The 19,185-nt window shown below is 48.8% G+C and overlaps 1 protein-coding gene across 2 annotated transcripts in view; it reads left to right on the top strand.

Moving 5' to 3' along the window:
* Positions 1-19,185, top strand: part of KIF16B (kinesin family member 16B) — a 1,684,060-nt gene that overhangs the window by 1,091,950 nt on the left and 572,925 nt on the right. For both annotated transcript variants that reach the window (XM_085612707.1, XM_085612706.1), the window contains exon 19: positions 398-1,753. In XM_085612707.1, coding sequence (XP_085468833.1) covers positions 398-1,753 — 1,356 coding nt within the window. The remainder of the gene's footprint in view (positions 1-397; positions 1,754-19,185) is intronic.

The raw sequence follows: 19,185 nt of genomic DNA, 5'->3' as shown, positions 1-19,185 counted from the left end.
ACCTTAGAATGCAGACAGTCTAGAAAGCAACAAATGGTAGTGCTCATGGATGGCACTTATATGTTGCTCCATTCGCCACTTCTGCATTGGAAAGATGTTGACGCAGAGCGGCACAACGTCATCTATTCGCAAGCATGAGTACTGCTTTAAAAGTGTCCAGATCCAGTCTCACACTTGGGTAATATTCACAAGGAAAGGAATCTGTGGTTAGATAGAGTGTATACACCAGAAAGATTTTTACTGAAGTCAAGTAACTTATTCTTCAGTTCTAATGCCTAAACGAATATTAGACCTAATTCTTCCAAAGATTTTGAATGTAGTCTCTGTCATTGTTTGAGCACTGCTTAATAGTTTGTAGTGAGTTGCAATAAAACCAGTGGTTTGATTTGTATTGCAGGCTGCTCATTAAAGAAATGGAAGAAAAACAGAGATCGGAAAAAGAGGAACTACAGAAAATGCAGCAAGAGGTAGAATTTCAACGAAAAGAAACTGAGATTGTTCAACTTCAAATCAGAAAACAAGAGGAAAGTCTGATACATCGAAGTATGGATATTGAAAGCAGGCTAAAAGATTTACTTGCTGAAAAAGAAAAGTTTGAAGAGGAGAGACTACGGGAACAACAGGAGATAGAACAGCAGAAGAAGAAGCAGGAGGAGGAATGTTTCTCTCGAGTTAATGAGGAATTGCAGAATCTGCAAGAAATTCATAACAAAGAGAAAGCGGAAAAGCTTGAAATATTTAAGGAGTTGGAAAAGCTTAAAAGGGAAAAGGATGAACAATACATCAAGCTGGAATCAGAAAAGAGAAGACTTGAAGAACAAGAAAAGGAACAACTAAAACTTGTTGCTCGCCTTGAAGAGCAGCTCAGAGAAAAACAGGAAATGATACAACTTCTAAAGGGAGGAGATGTGCAACAGTTTGAGGAGGAAAAAAAGCTGCTAGAAGACATCAGAGAAGACCTCTTGAAAGCAAAAGAAGCCAGGTCTGAAGGCGAAGAAGATTCTGAAGAAGTTGAAAAAGCAACACACAGTTATATGAACTTTAAGAGGACACAGCTGAAGCAGTTGTCACGCTTGGAGGCAGATTTGGTTCTGCAAAGGGACTACCTGGAAAATGATGTGGCAGAAGACATTGAAACAATAACTCATTTAAAGTTAACACATAAAGAACATCTGAAACTCCTGGGTAATAACAGTGCACATACTTTAGATGCTACCAAGCTGGCTGAGGAGACTGAAAAGATAAAACAAGCGGAGTACAGACTGCAGTGTAAGGAACGGCAACTTCAGTATTTGAAAGAAAACAATTTGCCATCTTTGTTGGAAGAAAAGCAAAGAGCAGCTGAGGTCCTTGATAGTGGGCTACTTGGGTTAGACAACACTCTTTATCAGATTGAGAAAGAAATTGAAGAAAAGGAAGAACAACTTGCACAATATCAAGCTAGATCTGATCAGCTCCAGCAGCTTCAGGAATCATTTGAATTCACTGCCAATATTGCTCGTCAGGAAGAAAAAGTTAGGAAAAAAGAAAAGGAAATTATTGAGTCAAAAGAGAAGCAGCAGCGAGAAGCTTTGGAGCAAGCTGTAGCTAAATTGGAAAGAAGGCACTCTGCCTTACAACGCCATTCAACCATTGACCTTGCAATAGAAGAGCAGAAGCGGAAGCTTGCATCACTTAACAACAGCAAACAGCAGGCTGGATTGCAGGCTAGCCTAGAGGCCGAGCAAAAAGCATTTGAAGAAGACCGAGAACGGTGAGGATAGTTTGGGAGAATTGTGTTTTTTAGATTGCTTAATTTAAAACCAGTTTGCATTACCTATAATGATGAGAAATGTTTTCACATGTATGGACAGAATATATATAATTTTAAAGGTAATTTTAAATTGGTTTAATCAAATCTAGAGCCCTGCAAATTCTCAAAATGGTTGCGTATTTAATGTTTTTGTTCACATAGAACATGGTTTATTTAAGTGAACTGGATAATACTGAATTTGCTCAATTACAAAAGTAGGCAAGTATTGATTTTCCGGAGAAAAGTTGTAAATGAAACATTCTCATGAAAACATGTAAAATGAGGTGTTGTAAATTTCCAATTTAAATGCAACGGCGATTATGTCCCAAACAACAGTTTTCTGTCTTTACCTTAAGATGGATCAGATTGAGAGTGGTTAGTGACGGTTGTCTGCGTGTAGCAAGGGATCTTGTTGTGAACCATTGTATTGATCCCAGCTGCATTTTCTAGTCTGGTCCAGGTGCCAGTGTTGTTCACGGACAACAGCACTGCCCTGAGGTACTGCAACAAACCGGGCGGGTGAGGTTGTGGACCCTATATCAAGAGCCTCTCCATCTCTGGACATGGCTGGAACATCAGGGCATATCCCTTGTGGTTCAATACCTGGTGGGTTCACAGAATGCCAGGGCGGACGTACTCAGCCACAGGTGCATGATGGATTACGAATGGCGTCTTCACTCGGAGGTGGTGCCAGGTCTCTGTAAGCAGTGGGGAGAGCCATGGTTAGATCTATTCGCCACCGAAGAGAACGCGCAATGTCAGCAATTCTGCACGTTGGAACTTCCAAGGCGGCACTTGCTGGGCGATGCTTTTCGTCGATAGTGGAGTTGCGGTCTTTTATACGCCTTTCCGCCTATACCTTTTCTGCCCAGAGTGCTGAAGAAGATCAAGTGCTACCGGGCCCATGTCATTCTTGTGGCTCCAGATTGGGCACAAAGAGTCTGGTATCCCAAGTTGGCTATGGATCCTCCGATCCGACTGCCTCTTCGGGAGGATCTTTTGTTGCAGCAGTAGGGGACGATCCTGCACCTTAACCTGTCCCGTCTCAACCCCCTTGCATGGAGATTGATCAAGGACAGTTGACGGCCTTTGACCTTCCTCCCGAGGTATGTGATGTTATCTTGGCAGCCAGGCATCCCTCCACTAAGACGGTATACTCCTGCAGATGGAACAAATTTGTGGCATGGTGCACAGCAAAGGCTGTGGATCCCCTTTCTGCCCCTCTTTCTGAGGTTCTCTTGTACCTCCTGTCTTTAGCCCAGCAGGGCTATGCCCTGGGCACTCTAAAGGGCTACCTCTCGGCCCTTTCAGCCTTCCTTAGGCTTCCTGATCAGCCTTCTCTTTTCAAGTCCCCCGTTGTAAATAGATTCCTTAAGGGCAGTACTCATCTTTTTCCTCCTGTTCCCTTCGTAATGCCTCAGAGGGACTTGAACTTGGCTCTTACCTACCTCATGTACTCTCCTTTTCAGCCGCTACATAACTGTCCTCTCAGACTTCTCACTTTGAAAACTGCCTTTCTGGTGGCCGTCACCTCTAAACGCAGGGTGAGTGAGCTAAAAGCTCTTTCTTCCAGGCCTCCCTTTCTGGCTGTCCATTCAGAAAGGACGTCCTTAGAACTAGACCTTCTTTTCTTCCCAAGGTAGTTACTTCTTTCCACATTGGCCAAACCATCACTTTGCCCACCTTCTTTCCGCCTCCTTCAAAAGAGGAAGAGAGGCTCCACTGTCTGGATCCAAAACGTGCGCTTTCCTTCTACTTGGAACGCACCCAAACAATTCCGGGTGGACAACCAGCTCTTTGTTGGCTACGTGGGCGCAAAAAAAGGTTGGGCCATGCACAAACGTACCATCTCTAGGTGAGTCGTTTTGTGCATCAAAGCTTGTTATTCTTTGGCAAAGAAGGAGCCTACGGTGGGACTGCGCGCCCATTCCACCAGGGTGATGGCAGCTACCACTGCTTTGGGACGGGGAGTTTCCCTCAATGACATCTGTCAGACAGCTACGTGGGCATCTCTGCACACATTCACAAAACACTACTGCCTGGACAGCCAAGTCCAGAGAGGCCGCTTCTTTGGCTGTTCTGTTCTCCAGGACTTTCTGGTGTGAACTTGGTACGCAGACCCACCTCCGGGATTGGTATTGCTGGGGTATCTATTCTAAGGTAAGGAATCTATAGCTAATTGTCTCTTTTAGATGAACAAGTTACTTACCTATGGTAACGATATATCTGTAAGAGACATAGATTAGTTATAGATTCCTTACCGCCCCACCCATCCTCCCTGTTCGGCGAATTGACTTCTAGGGTCAGGGAATCCATTTCAGGGCCCTAGTTTTGTGCACCAGTGATCAGTGTCTTGCATGGCTCTGCGCTTCTGGCATGGAATGTCCTGTAAAATAACTGACGTCAGCGCGCTGGGGCGGCGTCTAAGTACCTACCGCTACATAATCCTGGCGACCACGACTCCAACGATGAACGTGGTGCTGACCGACGCCACCTTTTGACGCGCAGCAGTACTGCTGATGAAAAATTCTCCGGATCCAGTCTGACGCCTGGGGGTAATTCTAAGGTAAGGAATCTATTACTAATCTATGTTTCTTACAGATACATTGTTACCGAAGGTAAGTAACTTGTTCTTCGGGTGCAGTACCCTCCCGTGCTGGTGTGACTGAAGATCTTCTTGAAGAGACGTCCTGATCAGAGGATCGCTGTACAGATATGCTCACCAGCTTGGGATACCAAACTCTCCAAGCCCAATCTGAAACCAGATGAATGAATTGAGCCCGTCATTCCTATAGTCTTGAGAACTCTGGGCAGGAGTGGTATTGGCAAAAAGGCATCCAGAAGTCCTGAGCTCCACTGTAGATGAAAGCGTCTCTGAGTAAGAGCTGGCTTGGAAACTCCAGCCAGCAGAACTGCTGACATTGTGTGTTTTCAGGTCTGGCGAACAGATCTAACCAAGGCTCTTCACACTCTTGGAAGACACCTTGTGCCACCTCCAGGTGAAGACTCCACTCGTGATCCGCTAGGCATAGACAGCTGAGTCCATCTGTTCTGGTGTTCAGAGAGCCTGCCAGGTGTTGAACCACCAGGGATATGCCCTGATATTCCAGCCATGCCCAGAGGAGCAGGGCCTCTTGACCGGGTCCATGACCTCACTCGCCCTGTTTGTTGCATTACCACATTGTGGTGGTATCGTTGAACACCTGCACTAGCCTCCCCTTTATGGTGGGTAGAAAGGCTTTCACTGTCAATTGGATCGCTCAAAGCACCAACGGGTTGATGTGGAACCCATAGTGCTCTGATCTCCATCTCTCTCAGATGGATGCCCTAGCCCAGGAGTGATGGGTCTGTCCCTACTGTTTGATCTGGTCAGGGAAGGGAGAAGGTAGTGTGCTGCTGAACCAGTCGTGGTTCGTCAGCTACCACTCCAGATCTTTTGCAGTGCCCTCCGAGATCTGGAACAAAAGCTGTTGAGAGGCAACACACAGAATCAACAGGTTATGGTATACATAAAGTGAAGTTCAGTCTTCAGTTGTTGATTGCAAGTCTTTTTATTTTTCAAACGTCCGTTTTGTACATGACGACGAGTGCCTGGAGTGGCTCCTTGACTGATCTTGGGACCTTTCTCTCGATCAAGTTCGGAACCGCCGTGGCGTCGCTCGCCAGGTAGCGAGGAGCTAGTGGGACCACTCCCTCAAGGCCTTGGGGTGCATGGCATGGCAATCGATGCAGGTCTTTGCATCCTGATCGCGCTGCAGGCACCAGAGTCCCACTAACTGTGGATCCGTCACCGACATTTGCAGGTGACAGGCCCCACATTGCTTGAAACAGCTTCCTTAGTGGACTTACCTGACACCCAGGTGACAAGTCTCAGAAAAAATCTTGACAAAACGTTGAAAAACGGTCAGTCAAAAATAAATAGGGTAGGTCTTCTCTGGATGTGTGCTGACTGGCATGTAAAGAAAATAACTGATGTCAGCACGCTCTGGTTGTGCCTATAAAGACACTGCGCACTTCACCTCTGGCGCGGACGACAAAAGCGACGCCACAAGGAGACGAATAACGCCACCTACCAGCACGCAGGGGTACTGCTAATGAAAAATGTTGAGATCCATTCTGACTCCTTGGATAAATTCTAGGATAAGGAATCTGTGGCTAGAAGTGTCTATCAGATGAATGTTTAACATTCCTTGCACCATGGCAGCCCACCAATACAGTTCTTTCTTAGCAGGGAACATCTTCAACCACCACATTTTATGTTGAGTCTGCAAGGCTAGGTAGTAATCCACAAAATCCGGCAAGGCAAAGTCATCCCACTCGTAAGGTGGCTTGAGTGCTCAGGTTTACACTTGGTCATGATCCCATCAATGACATCCTTGGAAGAATCACCAATTGCACCCTCTTCACTTTACCCATCATTGTTAACAACAAAGTTGACCAGGTGTAGGATGTCTCACAGCATTTTTCATCTGGACAGTATCTGTAGTTGAGTACATGAATCTAATACCCAAATACTTCAAATGCAGCACTTGCCAGCCCAGTCCCAAGCCTGGTAATCTCATGTTACTACATACAAGGATCCAGAGGAACAAGCTGAACTTAGCCCAGTTAGTGCAGAGACCAGAGATGTTCACAAGTGTATTCATCTGCTAAAATAAGCATGGCCTGCATGGGATTTGGGGTTTTTGTTTATTATACTGGCATATTGTCTGCATATACAGAGATACTCCAGTCTACCATTTCATCCCTTAGTATTCTAGTTATGGGTTTGATCATCAGGGTGAACAAAAAGGAAACTTGGGGCACGCGTGCCTCATGCCACACTCCAGCAGACAGACATGAAATGTCTCTCTCTTGCCCAGAGTCATTTATACAGTGGACAAAGAACTATGAGATGAAGTTATTGTGCTCCAGCACCCAGAGCTTGAAGTCCCAGGACCCAGCACCAAAAGCTTTTTCTGATGAATACTTCCAACCATGAATTTCTCACCTTTAGAATATTCCCAGTCTCCAGACTAGATCTGGAAGGTTTTTCTGCGTAACCCCTGTGAGCTGGTAGGTGGCATTGTGCGCCTCTGCATCAACTCTGTTCCACCACAGAAGTGATATCTGGAGCCACATATATGCACCACTCAAGTGTGCTGGCAGCAGGTCCTTTGTATCCATACCTCCATACGCTAATCAAGAACTAGCTTTTAACGTTTTTGTCGACAGTTGAGTTTCTTCTTTCAAAAATTCTCTGTTGTGTGTGAGGGAACATTTCTCCTCCTAAAACTAGAGGGTTTAAGCCTTGTAAGGAATGTTGCACATAGATATCTGTGACACATCCTCAAAAGATGTGTCCCTGGTGTTTGGGTTCGCACAATGACTCCAAGTCGTACCTAGATCTGGGAAAGCTAAGTAAAGCTGTACGTTGCCGAACTCCACAGGAAGTCACATAAGACCCGCTTCCACTCAAAGTAGAGTACAAGGTACATTCCTGCTCTTGAAACCACTCAATCGATAGTTCATCATTGTTGTGCAAGTTTTTAGTAAGTTCAAGACCAAAATGAAGCATGAGATGTCTAAGTGGGCCTCATCCCAGTCTTACCACTCACCTTCTGAGAAGACGCAAGATGCTTCTTGGTCTTGCTCTCGGTTCCCCATGAGGAGCCGATTTTACAGCCAATCTTGATGCACCCACCAATTTTTGGGGCTTTCATTGATGCCACAGCAAGTTGAGGCATTTATGGAGACCATGCTTTGAATCTTTGCCACCCTGCCACCTTCCCAAGGCACGCCTTTTGGTCCCTGAGATCTGCGGAGGCCTTCAGTTGAGATATCACCAGCGTGTTTTTCCCTCAGGACTGTCTGTGCCTCCTGAACGTGCTTCGACTCCAAGCCCAGCACCTTGATCCATGCCGGTTCATGCCACGCCAATGCTGGTCCTATGTCACAGGGGAAGGAAGTTGATCCCATTTTCCTGTTCGATTGTAAACCCAATCCTTCTCAAACTCATCCAAAGTCACACCCCAGAACAGTTCCAACGTGCCTAGCTCCAGAACATTCTTAGCCTAATAGGACAGTACCTTTGCTTTGGAGCTGCACTCCAGTGATCCAACAACTATTCAGATAGGATTCTGAGCAGGTTGAGGCATTTAGGGAGGCCATGCTTTGAATTTTGCCACTCTGCCAGCTTTCTATGGCACACACCAGTGGGTCTACCTTCAGCGCCGTCTGTGCCTCCTGAACCTGCTTCGAAGCCAAGCCCAGCACCGCAATCCATGATGATTCCTACCATATCGCTGCTGGAAAAGGACATCGATCTCAATGTCCTCCCCAACTCTAAACCCACTCCACTTCCGGGTTAGCAAAAGTCACACCCCAGAACAGTTCTGACACGCCCAGCCCCAGTACATTCTGAGCCTGATATGACAATACATTTTCTTAGGAGCTGCACTCCAGTGCTCCAGCTACTTTTCGGATAGGATTCTGAGCAGTGGCAACCATTTTTTTTAGCATGAAGGAGATGAATTTCCCTCACAATAAGATGCCAATTATTTATTTGTATCTACCATAGACCAGTGGATTAGAAACTTCCCTGGCATGGGGCTGAATTCTCCCCTTCGCCCTTCCATGGAAGAGCCAACCTCAAACATTGTAGTTAGCAGACAAGTGGTTGAAGTTCTAGACTTGCAATCACCTTCTGTTGAAGTGAAAACCAACGTCCTACTTAAAACCTGGACAGACTTCATTCAAATCTTTGCTGCCATTCAGCAAAGCATTGACGGACACCTTCATGGGTACTTCGTCTAAACTCTGTTCCTCACCACCTGTGAACAGACAGGTGGCACAACTTCACAGACCCCCCCTCCAGGGGACCCTGTCTTCCTAATGCAGTACCCTAATTCTGAAAGCCTGATAGTGAAGGCATCTACAAGCAGGGTTATTATCAATTCTTTCCCTACACCCTCAGACAGAGTTGAAAAGAACTGAGGCGTTTAGAAAGGTAATGTTCTCATCAACTAGTATCAGCCCTTGCCGGATAGGTACACCCATGCGTTATGGGACATGGCCCCAGAGATCATGCCAGCATTCCCTGAGGAATTATGTGCCAGTTTGTGCAAACCTTTCAGGATGTCCAGAACACGGTCAAATAGGTAATACAGTCAGGCCTGGATACAACTGACTGTTAAGGCAGATTGATCTGAACTAGTATGGTGTTCAGCTCCATGCGTTAATGAGATCCACTTGTTTTGTATGCGACGTCCAAGTATCGCACATTAATATGCATTTTTACAGATCATGCTGTTTTGGAAGTAGAGCTACTGACCAATCCCTCGGTCTCTGCACACCCACAAGGAAATACCCCCATCAATTTCGCCCCTGTTGAGGCATTACTATGGACTTTGCTTACAGGCCGTGTCTAGGCCTGCCACCCCACAACAGCCAACTGTCCATTTGGTGTTAGGGTAGACAATCCAGCAGACCGTGTCCAAGCCAGCAGGGCCAGTAAACCTCCCAATCATCAGCACCTTCGTCACCAGCCTCCATGCTACCTAGGTTAGCTATTAGTAGCATAAAACCACCCTGTGGGAGACAGACTCAGTCATTTTTGCCAAGGATGTCAGGCCATAACATCTGATAGTGTCCTGCCGATAGTCCAACAGGGCTATGGCCAACCTTTTTTTCCATCCCATCACCTCTTCCGCCTCCATCCGAGAACATTTCGCGCGACCATTTGTCTATTTTGATGCAGGAAATTCAAGCTTTATTGACAAAAGGAACTATAGAGTCCTGGCATTGGAGAAGGGAACTGATGTTACACCTATTATTTCCTAGTGCTGAAAAAGTGTGGTGGCATTCATCCTATTTTAGATCTCTGATCCCTCAATTTCCTCCTTCAAAGGACAAATTCAAGATGCCTATTTTGGCCCAGGTCTTCGCTGTCCTGGGTCCAGGACACTGGATAATGGCATTGTACTTGTAGGATGCCTGTTTTAAAGTTCTTGTTCAGCACTACCTGTGGTTCAAGGTGGGCCTAGAGCATTTTCAGTTTGTCGTACTCACACCAGTGCCCCTTGGGTGTTCAGAAAGGTGATGGCAGTGGTCATATCCTAATTTCAAAGTTTAGGCTACCCGTCTTCTCCTATCTTCACTATCAAACTGCTAAAGTCACACATGATTCCTTCACAATGCTCCCTTTAACCAGAGCCATCCGGGACCTTCCCTCAGGATCGTAGAGTCCAGAACTTTTTTTTTAATTTCTTTTTTTTAAGTCAAAACAAGCTTCAGATATGAGCATATCTCAAGATATATATATACAGAACATGTAAGTGACAAGGCAAATACCAGGCCTTATAAAATGCAATATACATTACATTGTAGGCAATGCCGCACGCAACCCACTAGAGTGCGTCTCTAAGCCCCCCTGGAAAGCCCATTCAGTACCCCTCGTGAGACCCATCACAGACCCATGTATAATGTCCACAGCCCCCATATTTTCTCCCATTTGCGGGGGCATCCGTGGCTTTGATACGCCACCTGCTTCGCACCAAGACACCAGTCCATATCTGAGCCATGCAGCCACAGTTGGGGGTTTCGCAGCCCCCCACGCGTGTGCTATGTCCCTCTTAGCGACCCCCCTGCCAAAGCTAGCCACAACTTCGCCCACTTCGGCCACGTGATCTCTCCCGTGATGCAGAGGATATGCCATCTGGACTCCAGCAGGACCTATGCCCCCACCACAGCTTCCATCACACGGGCGATGCCCTTCCAATACTTCTGAATCCTGAGGCAGGATCACAAAATATGAAAGAATGATCCCCTCTCGCCACATCCCCTGGCACATAACTCGGAGACCCTGCCCTTAATACGGGCCTGCACCATTTTCGAGGCATACGACCTGTGGAGGATGCGGAGCTGAACAAGTCGAAAGCGTGCTCTGATGGCTATTTCCTTGGGCCACTGGAGAGCCTCTGCCCAATCATCATCTTCCAACAAACCCACATCCGTTTCCCAGGCCACCTGCAGGAGACCCAGGCAGTCCAGAGTATGGTTTACTAGTTTTTTTGTACGTCAGTGACACAGCCTTCTGAATCATGGGGTCCAAAAGTAGCCTATCCTACGATGGTGAGTATTCTGGAAGCACAGTCCCTTCCTCTCAACTGGCAATGAAGTGCCGATCTCAACTGTCTGTATCCATTTGGAAGTCCTCCCTCAAGCTATCGAATGTCACCATTTTGCCACCTTTCCAGACGTCCCCGAGCACGTTAATACCTATAAGACTCCGCTTCCGCAAACCCTGCAGTCTGTGCACTACTCTCAGGAAATCTCCCGCCCATAGTGGGGTCTGTTCAGTGAGTTTCAACTCCCACCCCGTCATTCTAGTTGCTGCATGCCCGATATATTTGACTGTTTTAGTGTGTGGCGGCAGATGTACGGAGCCCCTACCCCTACAGTACAATTCCCCCAAGTAACTGCGATCAACCAAGACCAATCTGCCCACCCTGTAAGCTGGTTCGCCCATTGGGGAAAAGACCCACCGATTAACGTTCATAAGATGAGCAGCCCAGTAGTATTTCCTAAGGTCTGGGACTGACAGCCTCCCTTCATATATCCCCTTCTGTAGTTTCTTGAGCTCGATCCTGGTACTGCCCCCACTCCCCCCACAATAACTGGTGTAGTTCGAATTCGATCGTTTGAAAGAAAGAGTCCTGAATGCGATAAGGCGTCTTTTGGATGGCGTACAGTAAGCGCGGAAGGTCCATCATCTTGAAGAGGACTGCCCGCCCCATAAGGGAGATCGGGAGCTCCCTCCAATGCATCGCGTCCTCTCGCAACCTGGAGAGCTGCACCTGCAAGTTCAATTGTGTAAACTCCGCCCATATGCCCAAGTACTTAAATTTATCCTGTAGCACCATCTCCGAGCATGCCGACGTCAGAACTGGGGGGTCCCCAGTTGATACGGTATCCAGAATAAGAACCGAAAGATCTTATTATGTGAATGAGCCTATAGAACATTTGTTGGGGCCGATGTGCGTAAAGAAGGATGTCATAGCATAGGGGACAGAGGACACCCCTGACTCGTCCCCCAATGCAGTGCAAAGGCTCTGGAAACGACCATTTTAACCCAAAAGCGGGCCATCGGGCCTGTGTATAACAACAGGATCCACTTTTGCAGCTGCGGGCCAATGCCCACTTTCTCCAGAACAGCGAAAAGGTATGGACATTCGATGCTGTCGAACCCCATCCTCGTGTCTAACGAGAGGAGCACGACTGGAACATCAGGCTGCCTCTGAGTCATGTACATGACTCCATATAAACGTCTGAAATTGAGCCTCGTGCTCCTATGGGGCATAAAGCCCAATTGATCCGGGTGAATCAGAGATTGCGGAGCCGGACCCAACCGATTTGCGATAATCTTAGCTAGAACCTTAGCCTCTTAATTTAAGAGGGAGATGATCCTGTAGGAGCTGCAGAGGTCATGCGTTTTTCCTTTTTTAAGGAGTACAACGATAGTTGCCACTCTTGTGTCTTCTGGAAGTTGCCCCACTTCAGACACTTCCTTAAACATGTCAAGCATGTAGGGAGCCAGCTTGCACGCCACACATTTAAACAGCTCAATGGAGAGCCCATTCGGACCCACCGCTTTTCCAGATTGCAAGTCTCTTGTTGCATTTTCAACTTCTTCCCACTGGAAATCAGGCTCAAGCATCTCCTAGTCCTCCGACTCAAGAGTTGACAGAAAAATGTTGCGCAGGAATTCAGTGCATTCTGATTTCCCCCATGTGGATTGAGACTGGTAAACATTTTTGTACCACCCTGTGGACCGAATATCGGACACCCAGTTGCGACTCCTTTCCCTCCGTTCCAGCCAAGCAATCAGTTTGTTGGCTTTGTCACCTAAATCATATACTCTACGTTGTGTGGCGAACGCGTGAGCCCGAGCCACATTGTCGGCAAGGTCTCAAAGGGATTGCTCTTTAAGTTTGAGGGAATGCTTGAGCCCTTCGACATCCCCAGATTCCGCAGATACTGTGCGCTTCAAGGCGAGTATCCCCTGTTCGAGTTCCTTGCACCGGAGTCTGTTTTCTTTACGTTTAGCACCGCTCACCGCCTGCACAAAATCCCTCGCCACCACCTTGTACGCTTCCCGGAGGATACTAGCATAGCTAACAGAACCAACATTTTTTGCAAATTAAAGTTCTGTGCGGTTCTCAAAGCTCTCCCGAAATTCCTAGTCCCGAAACATAAAGGGATCCAATCTTGGAGGGAGAGACCGGTCGCGAGCTGGCCCGTGAAGCTGCACCTCCAGCGGTGAGTGGTTGGATATTCCTCGCGCCTTATGGCACCCACCCTGAAAGAGGCCCCGCCGAGGTAGTGTGTGTAAAGATATTGTCAAGCCGAGCCCTGCTGCAGTGTGCTGCTGATATGAGTATATTTTTTAAACCTGAGATTGTGGCATCTCCAGGGATCCGACAGACCTAGAGCCCTCACAAATGAGAATAGTGGCTGAGACCCCTTAGCTCCCGAGGGGAGAGTTTCCATATCTATTTCCGGCGTGAGTGTATCATTCATGTCACCCCCCAGTAGCAACAGACCAGGCAGGAGACAGAGATCCAGAAAAGGAATTACATGCAATCGCGGGGGAATGTACACTGAACATATATTTACCACCTGCCCCTCCCAAGTTCCTGACAAAGCCGCAAAACGACCCAGTTGGTCGCACCATGTGCGCTGTATCACCAGAGGGATCGTATTTTTAATGAGTATGGCCGTTCCCCTGGATCCCGATGTGAAACCAGCATGGACCTGCAGTGTGTATCCGTACCTATTGAGGGCTAAGTAGTTGTTCCCCCTGTGGTGCATCTCCTGAAGTAGGACAATGTCTGGGGAGTGTCTGTGCAAAGAAAGAACCATAGTGCTTTGATTTTGTCCCCCAGGCCATTCAGATTCCCGGAGAGGAATGTCAGCTTTTTGTTGGGTGTCATCTGACTCAAAAATTGAAGCATTATATCTGAAGCAAGAACCAAACAGAGAACCACGCAAATATTATAGAAACCCACAACAGTGACCTCTCACCCTGCAACCCTGCCTTGTAGGTCTAAAACTGCCCACATCCCAAATAGCAGAGTGCCTGTCGCCCCAATGAACAAGAAACTAAAGTAGGGCTGTCTGGCACCACCACACAATAGCGTCTCCTCCTGGGCCCCCAACTACACCTCTAGCATACAAAACATTGTCCCATCCGTACGTGCCCTAAACGTCTACTTCGCTGGAATAGGAGCTCTGATATCGGACAATCAAGACTGTACCTTAAGTCTCACAAAGTTACACAGCATTTCACAGCAATGAGTCCTTTCCCTCACTTCCCCGTAGAGCGTGCTTCACTCCCAGGGCTTCCAGACCGAAAACTCCTGGATCTGGATGCCGAACTTTAACCTTCTCTGCGTCGAGGCGGAGACTCGAGAGTACGAAAGGGACTTCTGCGCCCGTCCCCTTCAGTGCGCCGGTTTAGCGACCGATGGGAGCCCCCATCCAGCCACTGTTGAACCTCAGCAGGCGATGTAAAGAACAGGGTATTATCATTCTCCAGGACTTTGAGCTTGGCCGCAAAGAGCATCATGTATTTCATCCTATTCTCTCGCAGGGCTGGTTTCACCCATCGAACGTGTGCCTCTTCTACTGTACTTTCAACGAGACATCCGGGAAGAACCTCACTGTCATTCTTGAAGGGGGGGTTCTCCACTCACTCTAGCTGCCTGCAAGATAGAATTCCGGTCTCTGAAATTGAGAACACGCACAATAATCGTCCGAGGAGGAGCCCCAGGCTTCGGCTTAGGGATCGGGGCCCTGTGTGCTCTCTCCACGGTAAAGAGAGTAGACAGTCTCTTAGGCTTAAGGCGGTTCAAGATAAGGTCCTCAATGAAGAGATCCATACTCAGGCCTTCCGCCCCCTCAGGCACTCCCACCACCCTAATGTTTTTGCAGCGGGCCCTCCCTTCATGATCGTTTAGCCTCAAGGCCATCAGCTTGTGTTGATGCACCAGTTTCTGTACGCGCTCATCTAGCTTGCGCATCGCAGATTGGAGCTCCCCTACGTTCTCCTCAGTCCTCCTCATGTCCGCCCTCATCAAGCTCATTTCAATACTAACTTTATCGATTTTGGTCTTCAAAGTCATTCCCAAGGCTTGGATCGCCGATTGAGCCAAGGGACGGCTCCTCTCTGGCCGATTTCTCCCCAGTCGCCCCCTCTTTGGGCGTCACTTGGCGCGGTACAGCGTACTTGTCCAATTTATTAGTCTGCACAGCAGCTGGGGCCCCCTTTGGTTTCGTCATTACCAAGTTCTCGCTGTATGGGGACACAGAGCCCCCTCACCCCCACACAATACAACTGCGGGCCACCCCCTGGACTTATCTCTGGGCACCGAGGTATGTGGGTGCATACTTCCGGTGCGATCTCTCTCCTTGTCGCCCGCTCCAATACGTGTCACACAACTTGCTCGCAGCACACGTGGACCCCTCCAAGAGAATCCAGAATGGGGCTGAGCAAAAGGACATGCAGGGGAAGGCGCCGCTCCCTATGCCTTATGAACCTTCACAACTCAGGACTGGGCCGCTCACCAGTCCCTGCAGTCCATCCGTTCCAACTAGTCGCTGAGCTCTCTGCGTCACCGGCGAGTGGGTAGGCCGGCTGGAGCCTCCATGCAGCCAAAGATGGTCCCCCCCCGGATCTCCCCCTCTGCCAGGCCTCACCTCCCTAAACTGCACGGCGTAATCTTGAGGGCACTGCCGGGCATGCCACAGGGACGGCACTTCGCAGGGTCTCAGCTACCAGCAGCACTTGTTCTATGCGACTCAGCGAGCCGCGCCCCAGATGCAGCGACGATCATAAGCCCCACACCGCAGGCCCGTATGGCGCCAGTACCAGCCACAATTCACAGGGGGGTAATCAGCCAGCCGAGTCTTGATCCCAGGCCCAGTGTCATCAGTGGATAGAACATGGGGGCCCCGTATAGGCAGCCGCGTGTCGCGCTAGTCGCGCAGGGTGGGCCCCGGCCACCGCAATTCAGCTCCTCCACGCGGGCACACCAGCGCCATGTAGGGACCACCAGCGGGTTCACCCAGATCGATGTCAGGCCCTGAGAAGCTCAGCGCCGGCGGCCCACATGCAATGGGGCCCCCGGGGCACTCCTCACCAGCACACAATGCAATGTCAGCCACATGCCCCAAGCAGCGGATCTCGCTTGGCAAAGATCACCGGCCTCACACACCAGGGGCAGGCAGCGGTCTGACGCAACTCCGCCCCCTCGCTGTCCGGAGCTCCGTAATGATCGCAGGGCAGACCCCTCCCCACAGCACACGGGCCGGAGCAATTCCGAGGCCGGAGACACCTCTGCCGCCTCAGAACGTCGCCGGGAGCACAGCGCTGGCCGCCTTCGCTGTCCATCTACCGGATCGAAGGCGGATATTGTGGGCTAGAGTGAGGGCTCGGATGGAGTGAAGAGGTTAAGCCTTCATCTTGGCCGACGCCAGACCACCCGAGTCCAGAACGTTTAGACTACGATCACACTGTTTGAACCTCTATCCTGTGTCTCAGTGAGGGCGTCTCTGAGGCTTCTTGGCCTGTTTGCCTCCTGCATCATGCTCGTTGACCATGTCTGATGGCATATTCTGTGTCTGTAGTGGGATCTGAAGTCTCAGTAGGCCCAGCACCAAGGAAACCTGTCAGATTCCATCTCGATTCCGGTGGAGATTGCAAAAGACCTGCATTGGTGGGAAAGCTGCATTTGGAACAGCAGCAGACCTCTCTCCCTACCTCAGCCAGAGCTGACAGTGGTTACAGGTGCATTGCTGCTGGATTGGAGAGGCCATCCGTGAGAGGTAGCGATTAGAAGACTCTAGTCTTCGGCCGAGACCCCTCTCCGCATCAACCTTTTGGAGTTGCAGTCCATCTATTTGTTGTTGAAAGCCTTCCTGCCATCCGTCAAGGGGAGGCAGTTTGAGGTTCTCACAGAAAACACCACTACCATGTGATTTTGAAGCACGCAGGGTGGGGTGGGGGCTCTTTACTTCCCGTACTAGCTGAATAGTCAGTTCATTTTCCTGATGATGCACCACTTAGTAGGATCTTTAAACACCAGGGTGGGTGTACTCCGCCGACGATGCCTAGTGGATTACAAACGGCAGTTACATCCGTAGGTGGTGCAGGATGTCTTTTAGCAATGGGGGAGAACAATGGCTTGATCTCTTTGTCACAGCTGCGGATGCTGTGTCCAATATTTGTAAGTGCTGGAGTTCCCAAGGAGTCTCTGTCTCCTTCTCCTTCTCCTTCTCCTTCTCCTTCTCCTTCTCCTTCTCCTTCTCCTTCTCCTTCTCCTTCTCCTTCTCCTTCTCCTTCTCCTTCTCCTTCTCCTTCTCCTTCTCCTTCTCCTTCTCCTTCTCCTTCTCCTCCTGGAGTGAAGCACAGTACTCTTGTTTGCCTTCCTGCTGCTGTGTCTCCTGCCCCTGGTTCTGAAAACAATTAGGATTGACTGGGTCCAAGTCATCCTAGTGGCGCCATATTGGGCCAGAAGGGTGTGGTACCCGGAACTTCTGAGCATGAATATCTACCCAACCGATTTGGCGGGCGCTCTGGGAGTATCTTCTGTCACAGTAGCAGGGCCAGGGCCTACACAATTTACACCTCCATGCACGGAGATTGAGCAGCGTCAGTTGACTATATTCGATTTCCCCACCTAAGTAGTGGAAATCATCCTGGCAGCCAAGTTTCGTCCTACAAAATCAATTTACACTGTAAACAGGGATACGTTTGTGACGTGGTGTGGCACCTGTAATATGGACCCATAACATGCCAAATTGCCTAATGTCTTGTTTGATTTGTCTTTGGGCCAGCATTGACTTGCACTGGGTACTGTTAAAGTTTATATGTCAGTCCTGTTGGCCTTTTTGCATTTACCAGACCAACCATCCTTTTTTTTTTTTTTATAATTCTTTTTATTAAACAACATGAATCGGATTAAGTTACAGACAGAAGAAATTCATTTGGCTACATATTAACAATCACAGTGACTACAAGAATATAGCAATGGAACGTCACGGGATTCAGTCTTTATGGTGAAGACAGGTCATCAGAGATGGTGCTGCGTGGGGACTACAAATCTCCCCTTGGTACGGGTTCCATGCCCCCCAGATTTGAGACCACTTCTTGGGGCTGCCCCTCGCAATGTACACTGTTTTCTCCCGGAACATACACCAGTCCATGTGTTTCTTCCATTCTGTTATGGTGGGTGGGTTTGTGGCTCCCCATAGCTGAGCTATATTTCTTTTTGCCACCATGAGGCCTACCGTTACCCAGCTCTTACCCCTTCTGCTCAGGTCCGTGGGTTCCCACACATTCAGTAGGCATCTCTTCGCTTCAGGGCGGGTGGCCAGACCCAACACTTTCCAAGAACTGCATATAGTTGACACCAGTACCTCTGAATAAGGTCACATTCCCATAGGATATGCATAAACGTGCCCTCAAAACCACACTGTCTCCTGCATTCCCCCCCTTCTGCCCTCCCCATTCGAACCAGGCAAGGTCCAGTAACGTACACCCTATGTAAGATTTTGAGCTGGACAAGTCGTAGCCTGGCTGAAATAGCCACTTCTCTTGGGGAGGTCAGTGCCTCTTGCCATTCCTCGTCATCCAGTTCGAGGCCATCCCTTTCCCACTTTACGCAGGTGCTCTGGAGAGGGTCCGCAGTGTTTATCAGTTTTTTATATGTGAGGGAGAATATTTCTCTGGTAAATATCTATCAAGCAGCCTATCCTTGAAGGTGTGGATTCTGGGGGGGGAGGAGCCTTTAGTTAGGTGGGACTGTAGTGCATGTCAGACTTGGAGGTAACGGAAGATTTCTAGGTTGGGGAGCTCATATTTCTGTTGCAGGAAGGCGAATGTCACTATGTCGCCCTTTACCCACATGTCCCCAATAGTAGAGATCCCTATGAGGTCCCATTTATCAAACCCTTTCGACGTCCATAGATCACCTAATCTCTCCGAGTCCCAGAGGGGTGTTGCTAGTGTCAGTTTCCGTTCCCATCCCAGACTTTTGGTTGCTGCGTGCCAGACCTGAACAGAGTGTTTTGTCGGCCCAGTGAGGGGGAATCGCTTGGGCTTAGAATAAAGAGCTCTGTTATAACTCCCACCTGAGAGGAGCCACCAGTCCATGGCGTAGCCCGGGTCGTCCATTTGGCGATATGTGCCATGATTACCAGCTGCAAGGTGGGCCACCCAATAATATTTTTAAGGTCTGGAAGACTGATACCACTGTCATACCAGTTGAGGGTGAGCTTGTTTAGCGCAATTCGGGGTTTCTCTCCCTACAGCAAGTCCCTCTGCAAGCCCTCTATTTCCCTAAAGTAATGAG

The sequence above is a fragment of the Triturus cristatus genome, chromosome 6 (assembly GCF_964204655.1).
Source record: "Triturus cristatus chromosome 6, aTriCri1.1, whole genome shotgun sequence".
Lineage (NCBI taxonomy): Eukaryota > Metazoa > Chordata > Amphibia > Caudata > Salamandridae > Triturus > Triturus cristatus.
This window is presented reverse-complemented; position numbering and strand designations above follow the sequence as displayed.